The sequence below is a fragment of the Emydura macquarii genome, unplaced genomic scaffold (assembly GCF_026122565.2).
Source record: "Emydura macquarii macquarii isolate MOO-44397 ecotype Brisbane River unplaced genomic scaffold, CSIRO-AGI_Emac_v2 contig_1644, whole genome shotgun sequence".
NCBI lineage: Eukaryota > Metazoa > Chordata > Testudines > Chelidae > Emydura > Emydura macquarii.
Window position 1 is genome coordinate 26,451,550 of NW_027131781.1, and position 20,853 is coordinate 26,472,402.

At 41.3% G+C, this 20,853-nt stretch overlaps 1 protein-coding gene across 3 annotated transcripts in view; it reads left to right on the plus strand.

The window, feature by feature from the left end:
* The window catches only part of MYO9A (myosin IXA), a 372,546-nt gene that overhangs the window by 285,222 nt on the left and 66,471 nt on the right, over window positions 1–20,853 (plus strand). For all 3 annotated transcript variants that reach the window (XM_067555993.1, XM_067555992.1, XM_067555994.1), the window contains exons 16-17: window positions 5,585–5,704; window positions 17,207–17,282. In XM_067555993.1, coding sequence (XP_067412094.1) covers window positions 5,585–5,704; window positions 17,207–17,282 — 196 coding nt within the window. The remainder of the gene's footprint in view (window positions 1–5,584; window positions 5,705–17,206; window positions 17,283–20,853) is intronic.

Here is a 20,853-nt window from a genome sequence, read left to right on the forward strand (position 1 = left end):
TGAAGGATTTTCATCCTGATGCTGTTTTACCTTTTCTGTAGGATTCATTTGTATGGAAATATGCATGATTTAAATGGAAGCTTAAAATTATGAAGCAAAGTACGGACTTCTTTGATTCTTTAACTCATAGTTCTTTCACTGTTAGCGTAAAGTCTGAAAACACAGAAAATAGGACTCTGCTGTGTAATTTTTTTAGACTGCTCACCCTTTAAGTCAAAAGAAAGATTGTTCTCCTGTCTAGCACAAATTCATAGCTGTGCGTTCAGCTAGAACAACCCACCGGCCCTCATGCAGAACAGGGATGGCAGTAAATTAAATGAAAGTAATGGTGCATCATCATGCTGTGGCAGGCAATACTTGGCTATGCTTGTAGAACATTTCTCTGCATAAAGCTATTCCTGAATGACAGGTACAAGCTATTACTATTGATTTCTGGGCACAAGAGGGCTTGAAATTCACGACAAAGCTAGAACATCAGCAGGGAAATGTCAGTTCAAAGTTAAAATTAAGCATAGAATCACTGTGTTGATTTCTAGCTTGAAATGTTAATAGATTGGCATTAATAGAACCAAAGATCAAGGAGAAATCATATAATTATGAAAATCCACCCCATTTAGAAGAAGTTTCTCTGCTCAATGAGAATAACATCAGACCCTGGGGTCAAATCCCAAGAATAGCAAGAAACAAAACCAGCCTTCAGCTGTTCAGAATAATGAAATGAGACAGCCCAAGACAGAAGAATTGGAAAGACACTTCTGACAAATGAACTTTTTTGTACATATCGGTACTGGGTTGAGATAGTGAAAGTTCCACGATGACCAATGTAATGCTGGGAGGTAAAGGGGAGAGACATTTCATTTCTAAAGCCCCTATCATACATTGCCATTAGAGCTGCAACTTTCTTGAGATCTTGTGCTAGGAAGGGGAAAAAAATCACTAGAAACCTAGTTCTTTGAAGAGATGTTTCTGCCTGTCCTTCATATGTTGTGAGGTGTGATTTATTGTGTTTTGGGTTTTTTTTTTTTAAACTTTCTGATTCACAGATCCCAGCTGGATAGCTGGCTGGGCTATAGAAAGTCTAAGAACAAAAATCAAATAAAAATGCTAACTCTCTGGCATCAAGAGCTATTGCCAACCCTGCCCTGCTAATTTCAAGCCCTGCTTCACCCTTTGTCTTCTATAATCATATCTGCCATGTTCATGTCCCTAGCAGTTAGCTTTCTGATTTCTCACTCTTTAGATTGGATCAGCGACTGACTAAAAATACACACAAATCAAAAAAAATCTGTGAAGTTTTCAGACAATTGTAGGATTTTTAATTTTTTTCCTTGTGTCAGGACTAATTTAGTATATGGTTTCAGTTGAAACAACTTTGAAACCTCTTTCAGGTTCCAGTCCTGTAGTCCAATCCATCCTGTGCCCTTTGCTTGACCACTCAAAAATTGTTCCACTCCATTTTGTTTTGTCCCTTGTAACATTTATTCTTCTGATAAAATAATTCCACTAATATCAAGAAGGCTAGCATGAACCTTAAACTTGCTGACTGCCCAAAATCATTTGCGTCTTACGTTTTTCATATGGACACATTTTAAAAATGTTATCAAATAATGACTGAAGTAGTTGAGAAATAATGATGACATTAGTTTTATGAAAGTAGACATTTATGAAAGCAGAACTAAAGTAAGAGTTCACCTAAAGCCAGATTTGTTCCAGTATTAACAGTAAAATGAGGTTTAAAGCATCGGTGTGGAGGAAATGTGTCACAACAAATCAGTTATCCTATCATACATATGTCGTCAATAAATTATCCAATATATATAATGGCATTGCTATCACTTACTACGAGGATAGCAAAGAACTTCTACAGGGAGGCCAGGAGCAACATACAGTCATTCAGTTTAAATTGCACAGGTGGTTAGTATGAAGAATTAATGACAATATAGGTTGGTGCATTTTACATTTTTATCCATGTTTTTTGGAGTTACATTATTTAAGTATGTAACTATTGCTAATAGAAAAATGTATTGCAAATAGGTACAGCATATTATGGAACCCTGATCTCGGCTGGGACCTATAGGCATTGTCCCAATGTGACGTGATGCTAGACCCTACTGTTAAACTGTAGTGTCAATGATCTTTCCTGGGGAGGGAGTGGTTATCTTATGTCCACGTGGCCAATATTACAATGGCTAACAGTAGGAGCTAATTAATGTCTCTCCCTCAATATGTGAAGTAATTCTCTTTGCCAAGAATACTTCCATTAATAGAAGTTTTCTTTTCTAAAAACAAAGTTCTATTTTTCTGTTTTTAAAGAATTATTTTTAAAAAATTATTCCAGTATAGACCATGTCAGTGGCATTTATCTCTGTTACTGTGGCCTCTGAACATCCTTACAATGAAAGAGTAGATAAGCTTCCGGGCTGCCACTTCGAGAACACGCTAGTGTTGGTCCCTACTTACTGATCCACACGCTGGCACGGATATTGGAAACTTTTATAACTCGCACTCTAGGTTTCCCTTCCTCCCTTAATGATGAACCCTTGTGCCCATCTCTCATTCAGTTATCCAAAGTACAATGAAGCTTGACCCAGTTTGGGTCTCAAAAGAGTATCCCAAATGGCCCTTTGTTTTAGAACAGGCATAACTGAATGTGTGGCACGGGGCACTGGCATGTGCATTTGATATCTTAGTCTTGCACATTAGCCCCCAGAAGATTGAGAACTTTAGTGTTGTGAAGCATACTTGATGAGCAGCTGCTGATGACTATCAACTACAGTGTGACATAACACACAAGAATCACAGTTTGATAATCTAATGAACAAACCTACAGCAGCTGTTCTCTGGGAATTTGTTCAAGGAGCCACTCAAATTTTAGACCTGAAAATGTATCTCTCTGTAGGATAGTCATCCTATAAAATAGCACATATTTCTAAGGATTGCATATGTTTTGTGGTTTTTTTAATCAATCCTTTCTGGGTTTTAATTAGCATGAGCTGAATGTACCTGGTGCAGCTGAAGTTGGAGCTCATGATACAATAAAGATTTGCTAATAACATCCCCCCAACACACTAATACCTAATAACACCCCCACACTAGCGCACACACTGCTCAGTTTTAAAAATTGCTAAGGAAAGATAGGTGTCTCATCATCTCCCTGGTAGCCCTATCTGGCCCTGCTGTGATCAGTCAGAAAGTACAGACGCAAAGCAGTTTTAAAATGTCTGAAAAAGCTACATGTTTTCTTTGGAGCTTTTAGTGTTTTTAGTCCAGAAGTCTCTACACTTTCCTTTTCCCTTTCTGAAGGTATACTTGAGTTATGCTAGCCATACAAATATCTCAACCCTATGGGTAGTTGGCTTTCCAAAACTCACTTGTTCCCCCCCCCCTCTCATTCTGTATCTCTTTCTCTGTGCCAGAGATGCCCAGCAGCAACCTGAACACTTCTGTGCTCTGCTTCAATAGCATTAGTGTAGAATAAATAAATCACCCTTCCCTGCTACCTTTAGGAGCTTTTCTTTTCTTGTTGCCCTTGTTATGTTCTTGTCGTGTAGCTTTTAGTGATGTTGTGTTGATAACTGTGAGGTATGTAGAAGCAGAGCAATGTCACTGTCTGAATTTTGTTGGATATGTTTCTCTTCTGGCCCAATAGATGTTTCTTACAGTGCTGCCAACTCTTTTTTCAAATTAAAAATTTAAGGATATCAGCCTGGGTAAAATATCAAGAGCTGGAGGGAGCTCTTTCAATTACTTGTTTTATAACTGCGTTTTCTGTGTGGGAGAATCAACAAACAGAAGTTCAATTCTAAAAGAACAGCTCACATTGGGTTTGCGTTTTCTTGAATTAAAATGAACTTAATTTAAAGGGACATTGTCAAGTTTTTAGGATGCTAATTTGACTGATTTTTTTATCTGATGGCAAATATCCTCTAAATTAAGATATTTTGCATAAAACTTAATATTGAACACCTGATGCTGACAAATTTAAAAAGAGAAGCCACTGTTTTGGGATGATTTATACAAATCCAGTGATAGAAGCCAGTCACCCACAGCTTCCTCTTTGGTTTTCTCTGTTTTGAGCAAGTTGGACATGAAATAGATCCTAGCTCTGATAAAGGATTTATGTTTCTGACTTTATGCTCTCATGCACCCTCTGCTGGCTCTGCAATAGCATTCAACTAACAAGCACTATTCCCATGGCTGGTCCATTGCTGTTGACATAAATGATGATGCTGGTTTGCAAGCAGTGAAGCGAGCAAAGAAAGCCACGCTGCTGCCGTCTGTGGAATTAGCAATGCTAGAATCCAAAAAGAATAAAATGAATGTTTGCTGAATAGAAAAAGGCAAAAATGGCAATTAAAGGAAAATTGGTCTTCAGGCTTCCAAATGGGCAGTTCAAAACTGCTGTTACTGACATTAGAAAACCAGTAGTTGACAGTGTTCCTCTAAAGGATTCAGATCAGTCTTCGCTGATAGTTTAAATCTTCGGCCTTGTATACTAGGTATAATATATCATGCTGATGTATAGTAACTTCAGTGCCTTGTTACCCTTCAAATGGAAGCATGACATCTCCCACAGTAATTCCCTTTTGCTCAGCCATTTAGATGGTAACTGGAGGGAGCTTCCTCTTTTCAAGGTAATACCTGTATAGCTTTTATTCTGGGTTACGTTTATTACTAAATTATCAGAAAACGTCTGTCCGGTGTGCCCACACATAATGTCCACCGTAACTTCTGACACCAACTCCTTCCAGATTCTGTCTCCCACCTAAACTCAATATATCTGAAATCTCCCCATTTTTCAGCCCTTAAGGAAAGCTAAACCTATCCTCATTCCCCTTCCCTATGCAGAGTAACTTCTATTTCAATTTAAATTGCAAATATCTGGTTAAAGTGGGGGTAACAGGGAGTGGAGCAGGTCAAAATTTGAGATGTCTGTGTTTGTAAACATAAGGGTGAGGAGTTCTGAAATCAGTAGCTATCCTAGGCTGAACTGAAGCAGAAGGATTTATCATACTGTAGCTAATAAAAATAGAGATTTGCATAATCACCATTTGTTTTGTTTTTTTTAAAGGTTACCTTGCAGTGATTATACAAATTATTGTGCTCTGGCTAATAATGGCCCTCAGCCAATCAGAGTGCTGGAATTTGTATAATATATAGCTCACAAGAGATAACAGTATAGTCACCATGCAAATCAGACTCCTCCCTCTCCCCCTCACCCCCCAAAGTCAGAGTGCAAGGAAATGTATCACTGTGAGTGCATGCCTGTAGAGACATGGGTCAGTACATTTGCAGTGTCCTTGGACTCTGATGGACTGAGAGAATTCTGTTTCCATTATTGTGTGTGCTATGTCATATTACCATGGCATGAGGGAACTGAAGTTAACCTCTATCAGCATTATGCGTTCTTGTAACTGTTGCAAATAGCCTAGTTATGGTCCAAATACAGAAAGAAGGTGTGACTTTTGAACAATTCCTGTATCACATGGGCAGTTGGCAGCATTGTTCTTTACTCTTTCCTGATTTCTGCTTATATAATCTCTTTCTCTTCTCTCCATTTTTTGTTTTTATTTTGCTTCCCAAGGGCATGATGATGCAGTGCCATGTGCGGTTTTGAAAAGTGTGGATAGTTTTAGCTTTCTACATCACCCAGTCCATCAGAGGAGCTTAGAGATCCTGCAGAGATGCAAGGAGGAGAAGTACAGTAAGGCTCCATATCCCACCATCCTCTCTGACATTACACTCACACATCAGGAAATGGAAACCAGGAGCATTCTGGGTAGCAAGGGGAAAAAGACACATGCAAAGAAACTTCCAGTGCAGCCCACTGAGATCATCATAAGCAAATGTTGGACACCTTACTAGAAATTCTTAGTCTGCGTTTTGTTCTACAGAGATCTGGAATAGATTCTCTGGATCTCCTGTTCTTGTTAATGAGTTGTATTAAAAAAAAAATCCAGCATATATCCATGTTTGTTTAACTCTCCGTGGAGCCATTTTACTCATGGCTTCACAGGTTGCTCTCCTAAGTAAGACAGTATTCTGAAGTTAGTAACACTTTTCATGCCATTAATTTTTAGTGTTACTACTCTCCCACTTAAAGCAAGTTTAGGGCACTTCAGAACCAGCAGGAATACTTGTCGTATGAGTTAATATAGCTAGGATTTTACTTTAAGCTTTCTTCAGGATTTAGTCCCTTTCTTTTTTTTTATTACAACTTTTTTTACGTCATACTTTTAAAATAATGGTGTTTGGAGAAAGTGCCTATGTCTTTTCAAAGGCTTTCAGTTAAATGTGAGGAATTGTTATGTTAGCAGACCCCTTTACAAAACGGGTGGGCAGAGATGCACTTGGTCTCCATTTCCTTGTCCTTACTCCTCTGTTTGTTACATAATAAACTAGTCCTGCATGAACAAACAGGCCTTTCTGCCTGTGTTACTAATTACTATGGCTGGACTCCTGTTGGAGGAGAAGGGAGTCCGGCAGCATGGAACATAACATCACCTGCCACAAAGAATACAGCATGGAGATTCAGTGTTATAACAATGTAAAGGGCCTGCCGCAAGATGCCACAATACTAGTTTGCTCTTTAAACTGCTCTATGTATCGTTTCACTTCAAAGTTCAGATGCGCATATAGTTGCTGCAAGCCCTTGGAAAAGGGAATATACAATAGTGTAATGTCAAGATTTGCCTTGTTACCTGTGGAGAGGTGATCAAGTTTTTAAAGGTGAATTAAAAAAAATTAAATGTTTTTTGGTGTCTGTATTTACAGAAGGTTTAAGTCTTGTGCCATCATATTCCTTCTTCATTTTGTATAAATAAGGTCTGCAGAGATGGATCATTATTGTAAACGAGCCTTAATAAAGCGCACTTTCTGTCTAAAATGTAGCCTTTAAAATTCCTGTAAGATGTGCCTAAACAGGACATCAAAAGGCTCGTTCCCACATTGTAGAAATATGCCTGGTAAGTACAGTACTTCTGTCTTAGCACTTCAGAAAGATGTGCTTGGCTTTAGAAGTCTCTGAATAGACATCTTCCATGTGCTCCCACCAATGTCTAGCACTGGGAGAGTTAAGGAAGGGCTTTCATTCTTAACTTAGCCCTTAGCTACACTAGACTTTTTTCTGTAATTTTCCACTATTACCACCAATGGGAAATCTTAAGAAAAAGTCTAATGTAGACATAGTCGTAGAATTTTGTAATTAATATACTTTTAAGTGACACTTACAGATAATTACATAGCTCACAGTAGTTAGCACCTAATAGTTTATTACTAGAGTAAGTAAAGCAATTGGAATCCAGCTTAAGATTTGTAAGTTAGTTTAGCTAGAAGGTTTGTTTAACTTCTGGTTTGTTTAAAAATGAGGAAAAAACCCATAGAGCACAGAATATTTTTAACTTTAACCTATAATTCAGAGTAAAAATAATATATATGTTTGTTATGATCAAGCCCAACAGTGTTAAACTTCAATTCATTCTTGCCACTGACGAAACTTGAGTAGTAGTAGCTTTGTGATCCTTTTCCCTGTAATAAATCACCTTTGGTTGAGTGGGTGAAACATGTGATCTCTGTTACAGTTGCTGCTGTTTTGTGAATTGGCGAAGAGCAGGCGGTCTGGCAAACAAGTAGTTCATGCAGATTAGCTGCTTCTGTATTTGGGTCTCTTGCGTGTCCCATGTAGTGTGTTGCCGTCGGTCAGTTCCTAAATCTTTTTATTTAAAATAAGTAAATTAGAGTCCAAACCCATTTAATTATTTGATGCTTGGGAATTAGATTTTGCTGCATTCATTCCATTGCTAGCCTTGAGGCATACATTCCCAGGTTTTAGAAGAGCCTCTATGGTCACCAGTGGGACTTCTTGGACTTGTCTTTTTCTGGGAGTGGAAGAAAGTTACATCCTCTCCCTTTCTGAAAAATGGACCATTTGGTGGAAATGTCTTGAGTTGTAAGCATCAGCTTTAACCTCAAGCATAAATTGCAAAAGTTACTTAACCAAAGGATTAGTTAGTAAATCCAAATTCCTCTAGGGTGATGATATCATTGACTGCTCAAGATCATCAATTACTGATGATCACCTTTACAATGATTACTTAATCACTTCAGTGATTATACCTAGTACGTTTCTGTTGATTTATCAATATTCCATAACAAAAAAGCAGTGATGCTTGAGTGTCTTAGCAAGTTAAGCAAAAGTATAATGAGGCTTCACGCTCTGTTTTGAAGGGAATTATAAAATAAATATTATTGTAGTGTGACATGCACTGGGCTTAGCTATCACTGAATCAAAGGCAGGAACTCTGTTAGTTAATGTTCCTATATAGTGGGTGGAAAGTATATTATCCACAATTCTTCTCAAAACCATAACAATATAGATGATAGAGATAGAAAGGACCAATTAGACAAATCAGTCCGGCCCTTGAAAGGGCTAGCGTTAAAGTAGAGGAAATGAGCCCTTAGAGGGAAGTGAGTTTTAGAGAATAGAGTCATATTTATGACACAGTTTAAGTTAGCTGTTCAATCTGCATCTGCCCTGTGAATGGAGAAGCCCCCAAGTTGCTGATCATTTGTTTGGAGATTAATTGTTTATACAATTTATGAATAAATTTTCCTGGTCAGAGTACTAGGTGGCAGGGGGAGGGAAGCACAAGCAAATCAATGCAGGTTAAATTAAAAATAACTACCCTTTGTTTGCAAAAGCCTCTTTCTATCCCTCACACAGTAGAAACAGCACTGCACTAAAACTACAGCTTTACTTAGTATTTTGAGGGGATGTAGAGCTCTTTAATCATTTGCTCCTCATATTTTGACCCAGTGCTGGTAGTATGTAGACATGTTTTTAATGAACTACTGCAGCAGTCATTTCTTAACTCAGCTTGCACTCATCTCATACGTAATTTATTTTTACAGTTGCAAGTGACAGATTGTTGGATGAATAGACTACCTGGAGTACATGACACTTACTAGGCACCTATTATATAAGCTCCAGTGTCGTTTTAAATTGATCCTAGAATTAAAATGTTTCTTTTCCTGATTTATGTAAAATCAAGCTACAGCAGTATTTTGGTACAATCTTATCTTCATAATTTCAGCATCTCATAAAATATTCCCCTCCCGGGGATATTACATTTCTGGTAATTGTAATCTTATCGTTCTCATTTTAAGTTCATTCTGCAGTCATAGGATAAACAAGTCACTAAAAAGAACAAAATCAGAATTCAAATGAAAGGTCACTGTTCAAAAGAGAACGACTGGTTATGAAATATTTCAACCAAAATGAAATATAATAGATTAAAAATTTTCTCCATATGTGTATGGGGGAAAATCAAGACATTTATACAATACATCAAGTGACAACTCGGTCAATATGGACATCAAGATATTATCTGCTTAATTAATAAAGTAAATAAATCATTTAAAGTTGATATATGGGTCTTCAGTACTGTAATCATGGTGATAATATGCAGTCTGCTGCCCTGCAGCGTTAACATTGTCCTCAGGCAAATTTCCATTTACTGGGCAGTTATTTTATTGGTAGTTCCTTGTGAGTTTTGGACAGTGTAAAATCATAGTAAATCTGTAAACATCTTTGGATATTTAGGAATATGTTGAAATCAATGGCCAACATACAGTAAAGATGCCTACAAGAAAAGGGTGAGGTGCACTCATAATTGTTTTAAAAGGCTGTTTGCGTTGCATCACTTTTTCCAATATCCTACACATGAACACCTTGTTGGACAATATAATTCAGTCACATAGCAGGAACTCTGTATCAAGTTCTATTATAAATGCATCAGTCTACTCATTTCCTATGTCTCCCTATCATTTTTTACTGGAAACATGGCACAGGTGCCTGAGTCCAGAGACGACCAGTGCCTACCGATTGTGGGGGGTCAGAGTGAGAGCAGCCGGCTTCAGCAGTGTTACTGAGCATGTTCAGTCTGTGTAAGCATGCTTAGTACAAGCCAGGCAGCAACCCTGAGGGGCGGTCACATGACCCCACCACACAGTGCCTCAACCTGAGTCGTCTTCCAACTCAGTCTCTTCCAGCCCATGTCTGCAGAAGTGAGAAGGAAGCAAGAACCCTAAAAGAGAAGAAAACAAGTTCAGGAAGGCTCTGCCCCAGATGTGGGCCTGTGTGTCTGAAGGCCTCTGGCAAAATTACCTCCCCTTTGCCTGCCTCTCACTCTCAGATCTTGGGCTTGCTCTGGAAGCCAGAACCAGAGCTCCATTTCTCAGGAGGAAGCTGCTGTTGTTGTGCCATCCCTGCAATGTTGCAGTCGTCAGAGGCTGATCTATCATTGCTTTCCACATCCTGTCCATTTCACAGCAAGACGAGCTACAGTGTGACATGTTTTCTTTGCCCTGTTTTGAAGGGGCTTGTTCCACATATTGCTCCTGCCAATAGTTGCAATTTAGGCCCTTGCGTTTATCCTTGCTGGAGCAAGATGGGGTCCTGTGAATCTACAGGGAGCAGAGCACTGCCAGGGAACGCTACATATCAGATTCCTCCTCTGAGGGAATGGATCTGGACCTCCCTTACTCTGGAAACCACTCTCTTTCTCATGTTTCTTTATGAGGAGAAGTCTGCAGAGTTTGCTTCCCATGGCACAGCTGGAACTGTTGATTCTGTCTTCCATTCTGTTTTCTTTAATCCTTTGGAGCACCACTGCATGTGGATTTACCAGAAAACAACCTCTGGGCCCAAGCCCTGTGATCTCAGACAGGAATTGGGCAGCCAGTTCTATCTCTGGGGCATTCTCTCCTGGAAGGAGGCTGTGTACCTGTAGATCCACATCTAAATTCTGAAGAGGGGGACTCTGACCCAGAGGGTAACTTCCTGTCTCTCTGAGTAGCTGAATTCCCCAATCTCCTGTCTTCTCGCCTCTCTGCGATAGAAGTGCCAGACTGAGGATAACACTTTTGGGAGTGCACTATACAAGAAAGGTCTCCTGCATTCTCTCATTTTGGGTTTGACCGAAAGGAATGGGAAAAAGTGGGCTGGCATTTCACTGTTCCCAGAGCTGCAGTGAAACTGTCTTTTTTTCAGTTGGTTGCAGCATTGTAGCTATGTTGGTCCCAGGATATGAGAGGGACAAGGTGGGTGAGGTAATATCCTTTTTTCTTTAAATATACATCCCTATGGGTGCTCCACCTAGGATGTGTGCATGTCCATGCAGTCTCGATCACAGACTGCAAAGTAGTGTTCATGGACCCACACCTACACAGAGTGACACTGTATGCTCCAAATGAGGTGATATAGGAAGGCACTAGCCTGCCGCCACTTAGTTCCTTCTCAGCCACCTGTGGCTTGGGGCAGAGTCTGCTGCTCTTAGCTGTATTCAGCTTCCCACCTTTCTTTCATCTCATGAAAGCCTTTGTTCTCCTTTCTCAATTATTTACTTTACCTTTCTTTTATTTTCACTTTTTTTCATTTAGAATGATTTTTGTGCTCCTGGAGCAGGGCTTCCCCTGCCTACTCCTTGACCTTTGTTTGTACCGGAGCACAATCTGTTTGGCCAAAGACCTCAGCGTTTAATCCCTGCCAGACCTGCCACAGGTCTTTTCCCCACAGTGACAGACATTAAAGTTGCCTGCAGTGTCTGGGGGACTCCACATCCCTTCAAAATGTAAGGTGTATAAGGTCTATCTGGGTTTTAAAGGCACGTCCAGAAAAGATAGGAACACTATACTAAAACTCCTGTTAATGAAATATGCTAGTTCTGGAGATGACTGCTTCCTGCCCTGCCGCACCCCCTGCTTTCCTCCCTGTACATCATCCTCAACATTGCAGGCCACTTCAGTCATCTGCCCAGCATCATCTGCACTGCGGAGACACAGACTTCAAAGAGAAGAAAGCACACCGCTCCCACCAGGGAAATGATGAAACGGGGTGGGTCATCCCATCAGAACCATTCTTGGGAGACCTCAACTCCATTAAAGGGTACTGAAGAGGCTCCGACTGAGTCTGGTACCGAGGTATAGGTACCGTGTTTGAAGCCTTGGATGGATAAACCTTTTACCAGAGCACCTGCCGGAACAGCACCACCTGATCCCTCACGGCATACATCTCTCGGTACTGGTTTCTTACCCTAGCTCTGAAGTGAGACAGGCCCCTCATCCAACTTGGTACCACAGTGGTCTCCAGCTCACCGGTCCACAATTCTACCTCCAGTGCCAATCCTTGACTATAGGTATCAGAGCCCTGTGGCTCCTTCCAGATTTTTGTCTTCTGAGGATCTCATCATTTTGGATGAGCCTGAATCTCCATAGCTGCAGAGATCTATTAGAGCCTATGTGCTGGTACCATCCAGACAGCTACAAGCCAAAACCTTCCTAAGCCTTCAGCTGTCAGCATCAGCCATGTTACTTAAGGCACCTCCACTTAGCTCAGGAGATGATTTATCAGACTCTGAGATCTCGGTATGGGAATCTATCCCGCTACCCATACCTTCAACCTCCCATGAGTCTCTCTAATGTGGAGGACCCTAGAAAACCTGCTAGGTGCCACAGACCCAGAAACTGATTATCATTGTGGACCCTTCCCCTATCCTTCTTGTTTCTGGGATCCCTGAGGCCATTTCGGTGACCAGTTCTATAGGATGCCAAGAAGGGATTACAGATACTGTCCCATTCAGTGTCACCAATTGTCTATCCCCCAGTACTGTGCACTCTTCAGTGCTGAGTAATGCACAGCAGGAGCCAGAACCTCAATCTGAGGAGCTCTCACCTCCTTCAGCTAAGTCCACTTCATCTCTAGATCAGGTGGTAATACCACCAACACCCTCCTATGCTGATGATTTCATGGCACTCCGGAACCTCATGAAGAGGCTGGAGAACGCTCTCCAAATCCTGCTAGAGGAGGTCCAAGAGTCACAACGTTCTTTGGTGGACAATTTGAATATAGATCCAAAATGGGATTTACCCATCAAAGAAGCACTACTATCCCCTGCAAATATGCTGTGGCAAACACCAGCCAAGGTGCCACCCACCTGTAAGAGATATGATATAAAATACTGCATCTTGCCAAAAGGGATGGAACACTTCTTTTCCCACGCTAGCTCTAATTCCTTATTGGTAGGTGTAGCCAATGAAAGATCCATTGATCTAGATCCTCTTCAATAGACCAGGAATCCAAGAGACTTGACTTATTGGGCAGAAAGAGCTACACAGCTGCTCTTCAATTTCTTATTGCCAATTATCAGGCCTTGATGGCAAAATACAACTTTACCACATACTCAAAATGTACACACTTTATTGAACATCTCCCACAAAACCAAAGAGATCAGTTTCAATCCAGGATCACAGAGGCCAAGTTATCTGCAAAAACCTCCCTCCAACCTGGCCTAGATGCTACTGACACAGCCTCCAGATCCATGGTCATGCCTGTGGTCATGAGGTAAACATCCTGGCTTCAGTCCTTGGGTATTCTAAGAGAAGTACAAAACACAATGGAAGATTTCCCTTTTGAAGGACCCAAGCTCTTCAGTGAGCATACGGACTCCTGTTTCCACACACTTAAGATTTCAGGGCAATTCTGGGGTCAGTTAGAATCTGTGCTTCAATGAAAAGATGATTTTGTAGAACCCAAACTGCTCAAAGATCCAGGCCATTCCAGTACCATCAGCACACCTTTCCTAGGCCTCAGGAGTCCTTCAGGAGAAGAGGCAAACAGCAAAAAATGAGGACCATCTACCCCTTCTATTCAGTTGGCCCTTCCTTCTAATAGGCAAATTTGACATCTCATCCAAGGTCATCAATCAGCCCAGTTCACTGAATCCCCAGTTGTGCAATTTTCCCTCTGCTTTGGAGATTGGCTATCCTACTACTTACCTGCCTGGGAACTCCTTATGTCAGACAATTGGGTATTGAAAGTAGTCAGAATGGGTTACTCCATCCACTTCCACTCTACCCTTCCATTTCCCCCCGCCCCCCTTCCCTCTTCAGTGACTCCACAAACGAAGTGCTCTATGGCAAGAAGTCCTATCCCTGCTCCTCCATTGGGCAGTCGAGCTGGTTCCAACAGAGTTTATCAGGAAAGAATTTTATTCCAACCACTTCCTAGTTTCCAAGAGAGACTGAGGGTGGAGGCCGATCCTCGACCTCAGGAATTTCAGCAACTATGTTCCAGCACAAGACCTCATAGCTCTAGTGAAGCACATTCCCATAATAAAAACCTGCAGGACTGTGGCTTAGTCTTCTATCCATACCTTTGCCAAGCATTATGCCATCTTATCTGCTTCCAGAGATGATGACGCTTTTGGTGATGCAGTCCTCTGACCAATCCTTGACTTACCTCCTCAGCACTCACCTCCTCTTTGGGTTCCTGCTTGGGAGTTGCCTACCGTGGAGCACCTTTAGGGACAAAGCAGGAGAGGTTACTTACCTTATCATCTCTTGAGTTCCTTGAGATATTTTGTTCCCATGGGTGCTCCACCTGCTGCTCTCCTTCCTTTCTGCTGTGTAGTCTCTGGCTTCATGACTGTGAAGAAACTAAGTGGTGGCAGGCTCACACCTTCCTGTGTTCCCTTTACTCAGCTCAAGCGTGGGCCTGCAAGCACTGCTTTGCAGTTTCCGATCAAGAATGCACAGGCACATTTATATCCTATGGTGGAGCATCCATAGGGATAAAACAGCTTGATGAACTCAAGTTACTATAAGGTAAATCACCTTATTGGACCAACTTCTGTTGATGAAAGAGACAAGCTTTCGATCTACACAGAGTTCAGCACACCTGAACAACTCCTCTCTAGGTTGAAAGTTTGTCTCTTTCACCAACAAAAGTTCATCCAATAAAGGATATTACCTCACCCATCTTGTTTCTTTTCAGGTGAGGCATCATAGTTAACAATTCCATATCCATGTTCTCTCTTTCAAGGGTACCCTCCTTATGAACACTATTGTTTCCCCCTGTTACACATAAGCTGCACTAACAAGGACTGATTCAGCTATTTAAGAGGCTAAAAAAACAGTTATCCATTCTGGTTTTGTGTCCAGGCATAGAACATAGATCTGAGAAGGTTCCCAATAGGTAACCACTGACCTAAGTCAGGATCCAAGCCTACCTGCACGTTTTTAGTCTCCACCCAATTTACCTCCTGTCTTTGAGAGACATCATGTGATAGTTCCTGATTTGCAGTGCAGTAAATGGTGCTGACAGCATCTTGTCTTTGGTGGTGGAATACTAAATCGTGTAAAAATCAAGTTGGCTGCTCTCTTCACAGGAATTAAACTGTTTGGAGAAGATTTGACAAAAGCTACTATGCAGCTTCTTGAGATCTGAAAATGTTGCACAAACATCCCAGATCTGACCCCTTTGTCTGTACATCAGTTGGTCGGTGGAAATTCTTTTTTGACCAGCACCAACCCATCTGATCTTCTCTTCAGTTTACCATGAGAATTTCTTTTGTTCCAGAAGGTCTCACTCTTATGCTTTTTCCTTCCAGATATTCAATTCAAAAGGAGCTAGAGTGGATATGTTTATGTTGGACATAAGGAAGGAATTTGGGGACAGTGTTATCTCCCTTTTCCTTTTATTCACTTGATACTGTGAAAGCTCTAATGGGAATAGACAAAAATATGTTTGAGGTGACCGTTGTTCTCAACTTGGAGACCTAACTGTGGAACTGTTCTACATGCATCCAGAATGGTTGGATCTGTTCTATCGAAGTCCAGTTTGCCAGCTCTGACTGTCTCAAACTGAAAGGCTGGACATATCTGAGAGGAGTTCACCAGGGATGATGTCACCTGTTTTGAGGACTGTTGGAAGCTATCAATTTCAAAGATGCAATCAGATTTGGATTGTTTTCAAACAGTTGTGTTCCAAGAGGACTACAGAAGCACATTGTTACACGTCAGTACATTTTAAAATGTCTATTGGTTGGCTTTAGTGAGAATCCCCAAGTGAGTGCCTTGAAGGTCCCAGGCGTCCCTAACTGGCCTCGAATGTGGCATACTGCTACAGGTTTTAACAAGTGTCCCTCTTTCTCTCATAAGAGAAGTATCCCTTCCTCCTTCCACATGCTGACATGTTTAGTATGACTGTTATCTCAGCCAGCTAGGGAGTATGAGACTTCATTCCAATGATCCCGGATTAACTCTTTTTTTTTTTTTTTTTTTTTTTTTTTTTTTTTAAGAGAAGGTAGTGTTGTATTTCCTTATATGTTTTATTACAAAAAAGAATTTAGACTTCCTTTCTTCCTAGAGCTTCCCATTCCTCCCCGCCTCCCGCATCCCATTTTGGAGAATTCAAGGCAAAGGAATAAACACTTGCTGGACGTTATGTGAATTCTAAAATTTTTCTTGGTTCACCCTAGATTTCAGACAACTAAGAAATTATTTACCTGTTTTCATGATTAGATGAAAGGACATAAATTCTCTAAACATCAGTTGGTGGATGGATTAAAAACTATGTTTTGTTGACTTCAAACTATTACATCTTTCCTTTTTTTTCTGTTAATTTCATTTGCACCCAAAACATTTCCACTTCTTAGGCAGACACAGTTGAACCATCTGCTATTCAATTTACAAAGCTCTGCTACAATATGCTCTCCTCACACGTTTATCAGGCCTTGAAAATTGAACCTATCAGTATCAGAGGATCCATTTTGGCAGAAAAGATTATCCCCTATAGCATGCTGCTTACTATGTCAGTTTCTATTAATTTGTTAGGAAGGTGAAGTAGCAATGACATACAACAAGAAACAATAACTGGTAATTGTAGTAATCTAGATATTTCTATCTCTCTCTCCCAACCAGTTCCCTTCTTGTTGGAGTGATTTGCTATTATATTTCTATATCTTTCATGTTACCGCTTTGAAGTGTTTTGACTGACAGGAAGTGGGTGAGCTGGTACCTTTATACCAGTTGTGACTGATCAGCAGTTTTCATCCCATCATGCTTTCTAATAGTGGAGAGTACACCATTGACAAATTGGTCATGTGTTGGATTGGTGGATGCTGGGGGACATGTAGACTAGAGCAAACTGAATTGCTGGTAAGTTAGGTCTCCTTGTCAAAGAACATGATAGAGGTTGATATTTCTGCAGCCATGGCTTCTTCATAAACCCCTTACTTTGTATTCCCAGCATGTGCTATAACAAATACATATTTTTTTTCATTTGCAGCCAACAAAAAGCTGTTGCTGCTCTAATTTTTTCCTTGTAAAGAGGGATGTAACAATTCTTGTTGTTGATATGCTGCCATAGGTATTACCCGGAAAAGCCCAAGAACGCCCCTTTCAGATCTTCAGGGAGTTAACACCATCAATGAGAAAACCCAGCGGTAAGTCTACTCTTCAGATTAGCAGGTAAAGGTAATTTCATAGGGGAGAATTATTTTGTACTGTTTCAAAACTGTGTGACTGTTTCTCTTGGGCTTACTTTTTCTTTTGCCCTCAGTTTGTTCTTTCTTTGCCCTTGTCACTTGGTCCTATCCAGATGACTTTGGACCTGGTTTGACAATAGGAATTTGAGACAAAGTTCCTTTCTACATAGAATCCTGTAATTTGTAAGTGACAAGGATTTTAGAGGTTGATTTATAAAGAGGAGTGTGCTATAAACTGAAGTAATATTATAGGGAAGCAGTCAAGGTTTTCCACCCTCAACATTCACATGATAAATGTGTTTGTTATAGGTATAGAGGTCAGAATTCACCCACAATTCTTCTTTGGACAAAAAGAAGAACCTGTGTGTTTTATAATACACAGAACTGTGTATCTGGGATGTGATAGGAAGAAGGTACCATGGCACACCTTGGTTTGTGTCATGCACCCAAAGAATTGTGGGGGTTGTAATGTTGAGTTTCAAATATCTGGCTACTTTGCAGACACATTTGTTCAGGGAATGTCAAGAGAATCCTAAGTGCTAAAATGAAGACTGACTGAAATCCTCTTAAAGTACAGGTCTTCTACATCTCTACCGTATCACAGGGTCTGGGTCTGAAGTAATTCTACTACTGATGTTAAAGAGAGATTCTTTAAGGTTTATAAAATGTCCATATAGTGAAATCATGGATTTTTCCAGCAAGGTTTCAGTGAGGATATAGCTCATGCAGATGTCAGGTCTACACCTCAGGAGCCAGTAAGGGCTTTCCAAACAATTTTTCTGGTCCATCTTCAGAATTAAGTCTCCTGTTAAATAGACTGTTCCTACCTTGAAGACAGATCTAGACCTCCTCTGTGTCGCAGCTGCTCTATTCCAGTGATGCAAAAGTGTCAGGAAGCCTGTTTAACCAGACCCCTCAGGATTCCCCTTGTTTAGGGACAACTCTTCTTCATCCCAGCTCCTGGCCCTTGGCATAGGGGTATGGCCAGGGTGCTCCAGCAATCTCCAGCTGCTGAAACAATTGCTTGGGGCTGTGGACAGCTGAATGTAATTTATAGCAGCCCTGAATATGTTTGTTTCACCAGAGGACTGGACCAGCACCAGGACAGACCAAGATCAGGAGGCATCAGTGTGATCTAAAACATAGTTTCTTACCCCCAGGGATACGCGTACCGCAGGCTATGTGAAAAACAGGCAGGGGGTACCCGGGGAAAAACAGAGTGAAGGGGAGGTGGGCAGCAGCTGCCAACTTCTGGGGGAGGCGGACAGCAGCCCCCTGCTTCCCGCCGGGTCCCAGTTGGGAGGCAGATGGCAGCCTCCAGCTTCTGGGGAATGCAGGTGGCAACCATCCGCTTCCTGCCAGGTCCAAGCTCTGAGCACGGAGGCGGATGGCAGCCCCCAGCTTCTGGGAAAGGCGGGTGGCAGCCCCCTGCTTCCTGCCGGGTCCCAGATCCCAGGTGGGAGCCTGGAGGCAGCCTCCTGCATCTGGGTGGCAGCCACCCCCGCCCTGGCTCTGAGCCGAGGGACAGCCTCTAGCACCCCGGCTTGAAGATGGTCAGCAGGCGCCTACCCACATACGTGGACCCCAGCCAGCACGGATGCCTCCTCTGTCCCAGCTCGGATTGGGTGGCAGTCGCCCGCCATCCGGGCTGATAGTCAGGCAGCAGCCGCCTACAACTTGCCCAGGTGGCAGCCCCCTCCCTGGCTCAAAGCCCAGTGCCCAGAAAACTTGTCAGTTTCACTGCTGTAGCTGAACAATGAAATTAACAACTATGACAGCTCCAGATATTAGCAGTTACCTTCTTTTCCAGTCTCTCTCTCTCTCTTTCGCCCTCCTTCCCTGTCTCTCTCACCCCTTCCTCCTCTCAAATCTATGGCAAAAAATTTGGTGCAGCACTTTATATTCCCCAGCATTGGCATGCCACTCAAAGCCTCCTAGCTTTGGCCAACATGACCTCTAACCCAGGTACATACTTGAGTTGTGCACCCCTGCTGTAATGGTGGTAACCCTACCCACACTAGATCTGACAGTCATATCACGGCCTTATTTACTCAGCCCTTCTTCCAACATATGACTCATATTATTCTGTAAATATAAAATCCCTTAGAAAATTGGGTGTTGGGGTACTTATTAAAATTTTCAGAAGTTAGGGGGTATTTGCTATTTAAAAGGTTGAGAAACACTGATCTAAAGCCACCTTTTTTCCTTCTGACCTGCCTCAAGCACAGTTATAGTGAGATCCAAAATCTTTTCTCTAACGTTGTGGGCTCTGTGTAACCCTCCCTATCAGTCTATGTAAAGTGTCCCTCTAAACTTATAATATTCTCCCATCCCTGTGCTCTATTCCTCTCATAAAGCTGAGGTAGCATGACTTTTAATGTCAGGAAGGACCTGAAATTCTGTTGAAACAGAATTAAAGATTCTCAGGATGATGAATGAGTTTATTTTGATGTACCAAAGAACAACATTATTCCCACAAAATGGTGTTATGCAGTTGCATCAAAATGTGTATCCATGATGCTTATTATCCTTAGAGCCAGCATTGTCTTGTTGGAGCCAAGGCCTCTTCCATGAGAAGCAATGCTATCACTGGGGTGAGAAAAGGAATAGGTCTGCAAAGTCACTGTGTGATCCTCCAGGCACAATTTCACTAGAGGATACATTTGCAGTTACAGCCTTCTACAGAATTCTAGCTTCTGTTCTTGAAAAGTAATCCCACCCTGTTGTGTGAAATGTATGCTGCACTGGCTGTCTCTATAGTAGACTTTTTATTTCCTTAACATTTCCTACCAGTGCTATAACTGATCCAGCTCTAACCAGTTTAACTCCAATCAGAGTACGTTTATTGCAAGCAGTAGGATGAGTAATTGATGTAATGTGTATACGGTGTTGTTGCATGGAATTCCTATTTCTCCATCAGAAGAACAGAGGGAATAAGAAAGATGAACCTTTTGTTTTCTTTGCAACCATATGCTCCACTGCATTTATTTGGATCAAAACAAAATAGCAGATAAATTCCCTGAAAGTCAAAGAACCCAGAATATCAGGATCAGAGCTAAACATTAAAGTGAAACATGTTAGACGTAGTGGTACATATAAACTTTTAAGTGCCTGAATATTTTATCTAAATTTATATAATAAATAATAATAATTTAAAAACATAATAACAAATGTTGCCTTCATCCCAGTATCAAATGAACACCCCACTAAAACACCTGATGTCAGATGGAAACCTTACAGAAGATGTTATCCTAGCATGGTTCACTCAGGTTTTGCATTTGTTTCCAAATCAGTTTTGTCATATTGCTAGGGTTAGAGTGGTTCAGAAAATGTTTAATCTTTTCATGTGGCACTGGACCAGCTAATACAAAAAGGTTCCCATCTCCACTACCCCGTAGTGTTTGTTCTCCATTTGCTACGATAAACTCTGTGAAACAGCAGCTGTGTTACATGTCTGAGGTGATGGCATTTCATTGATGGTTGAATGATCCTTACATATAATTTGCCAAGGGTCTGGATTCATTCAGAG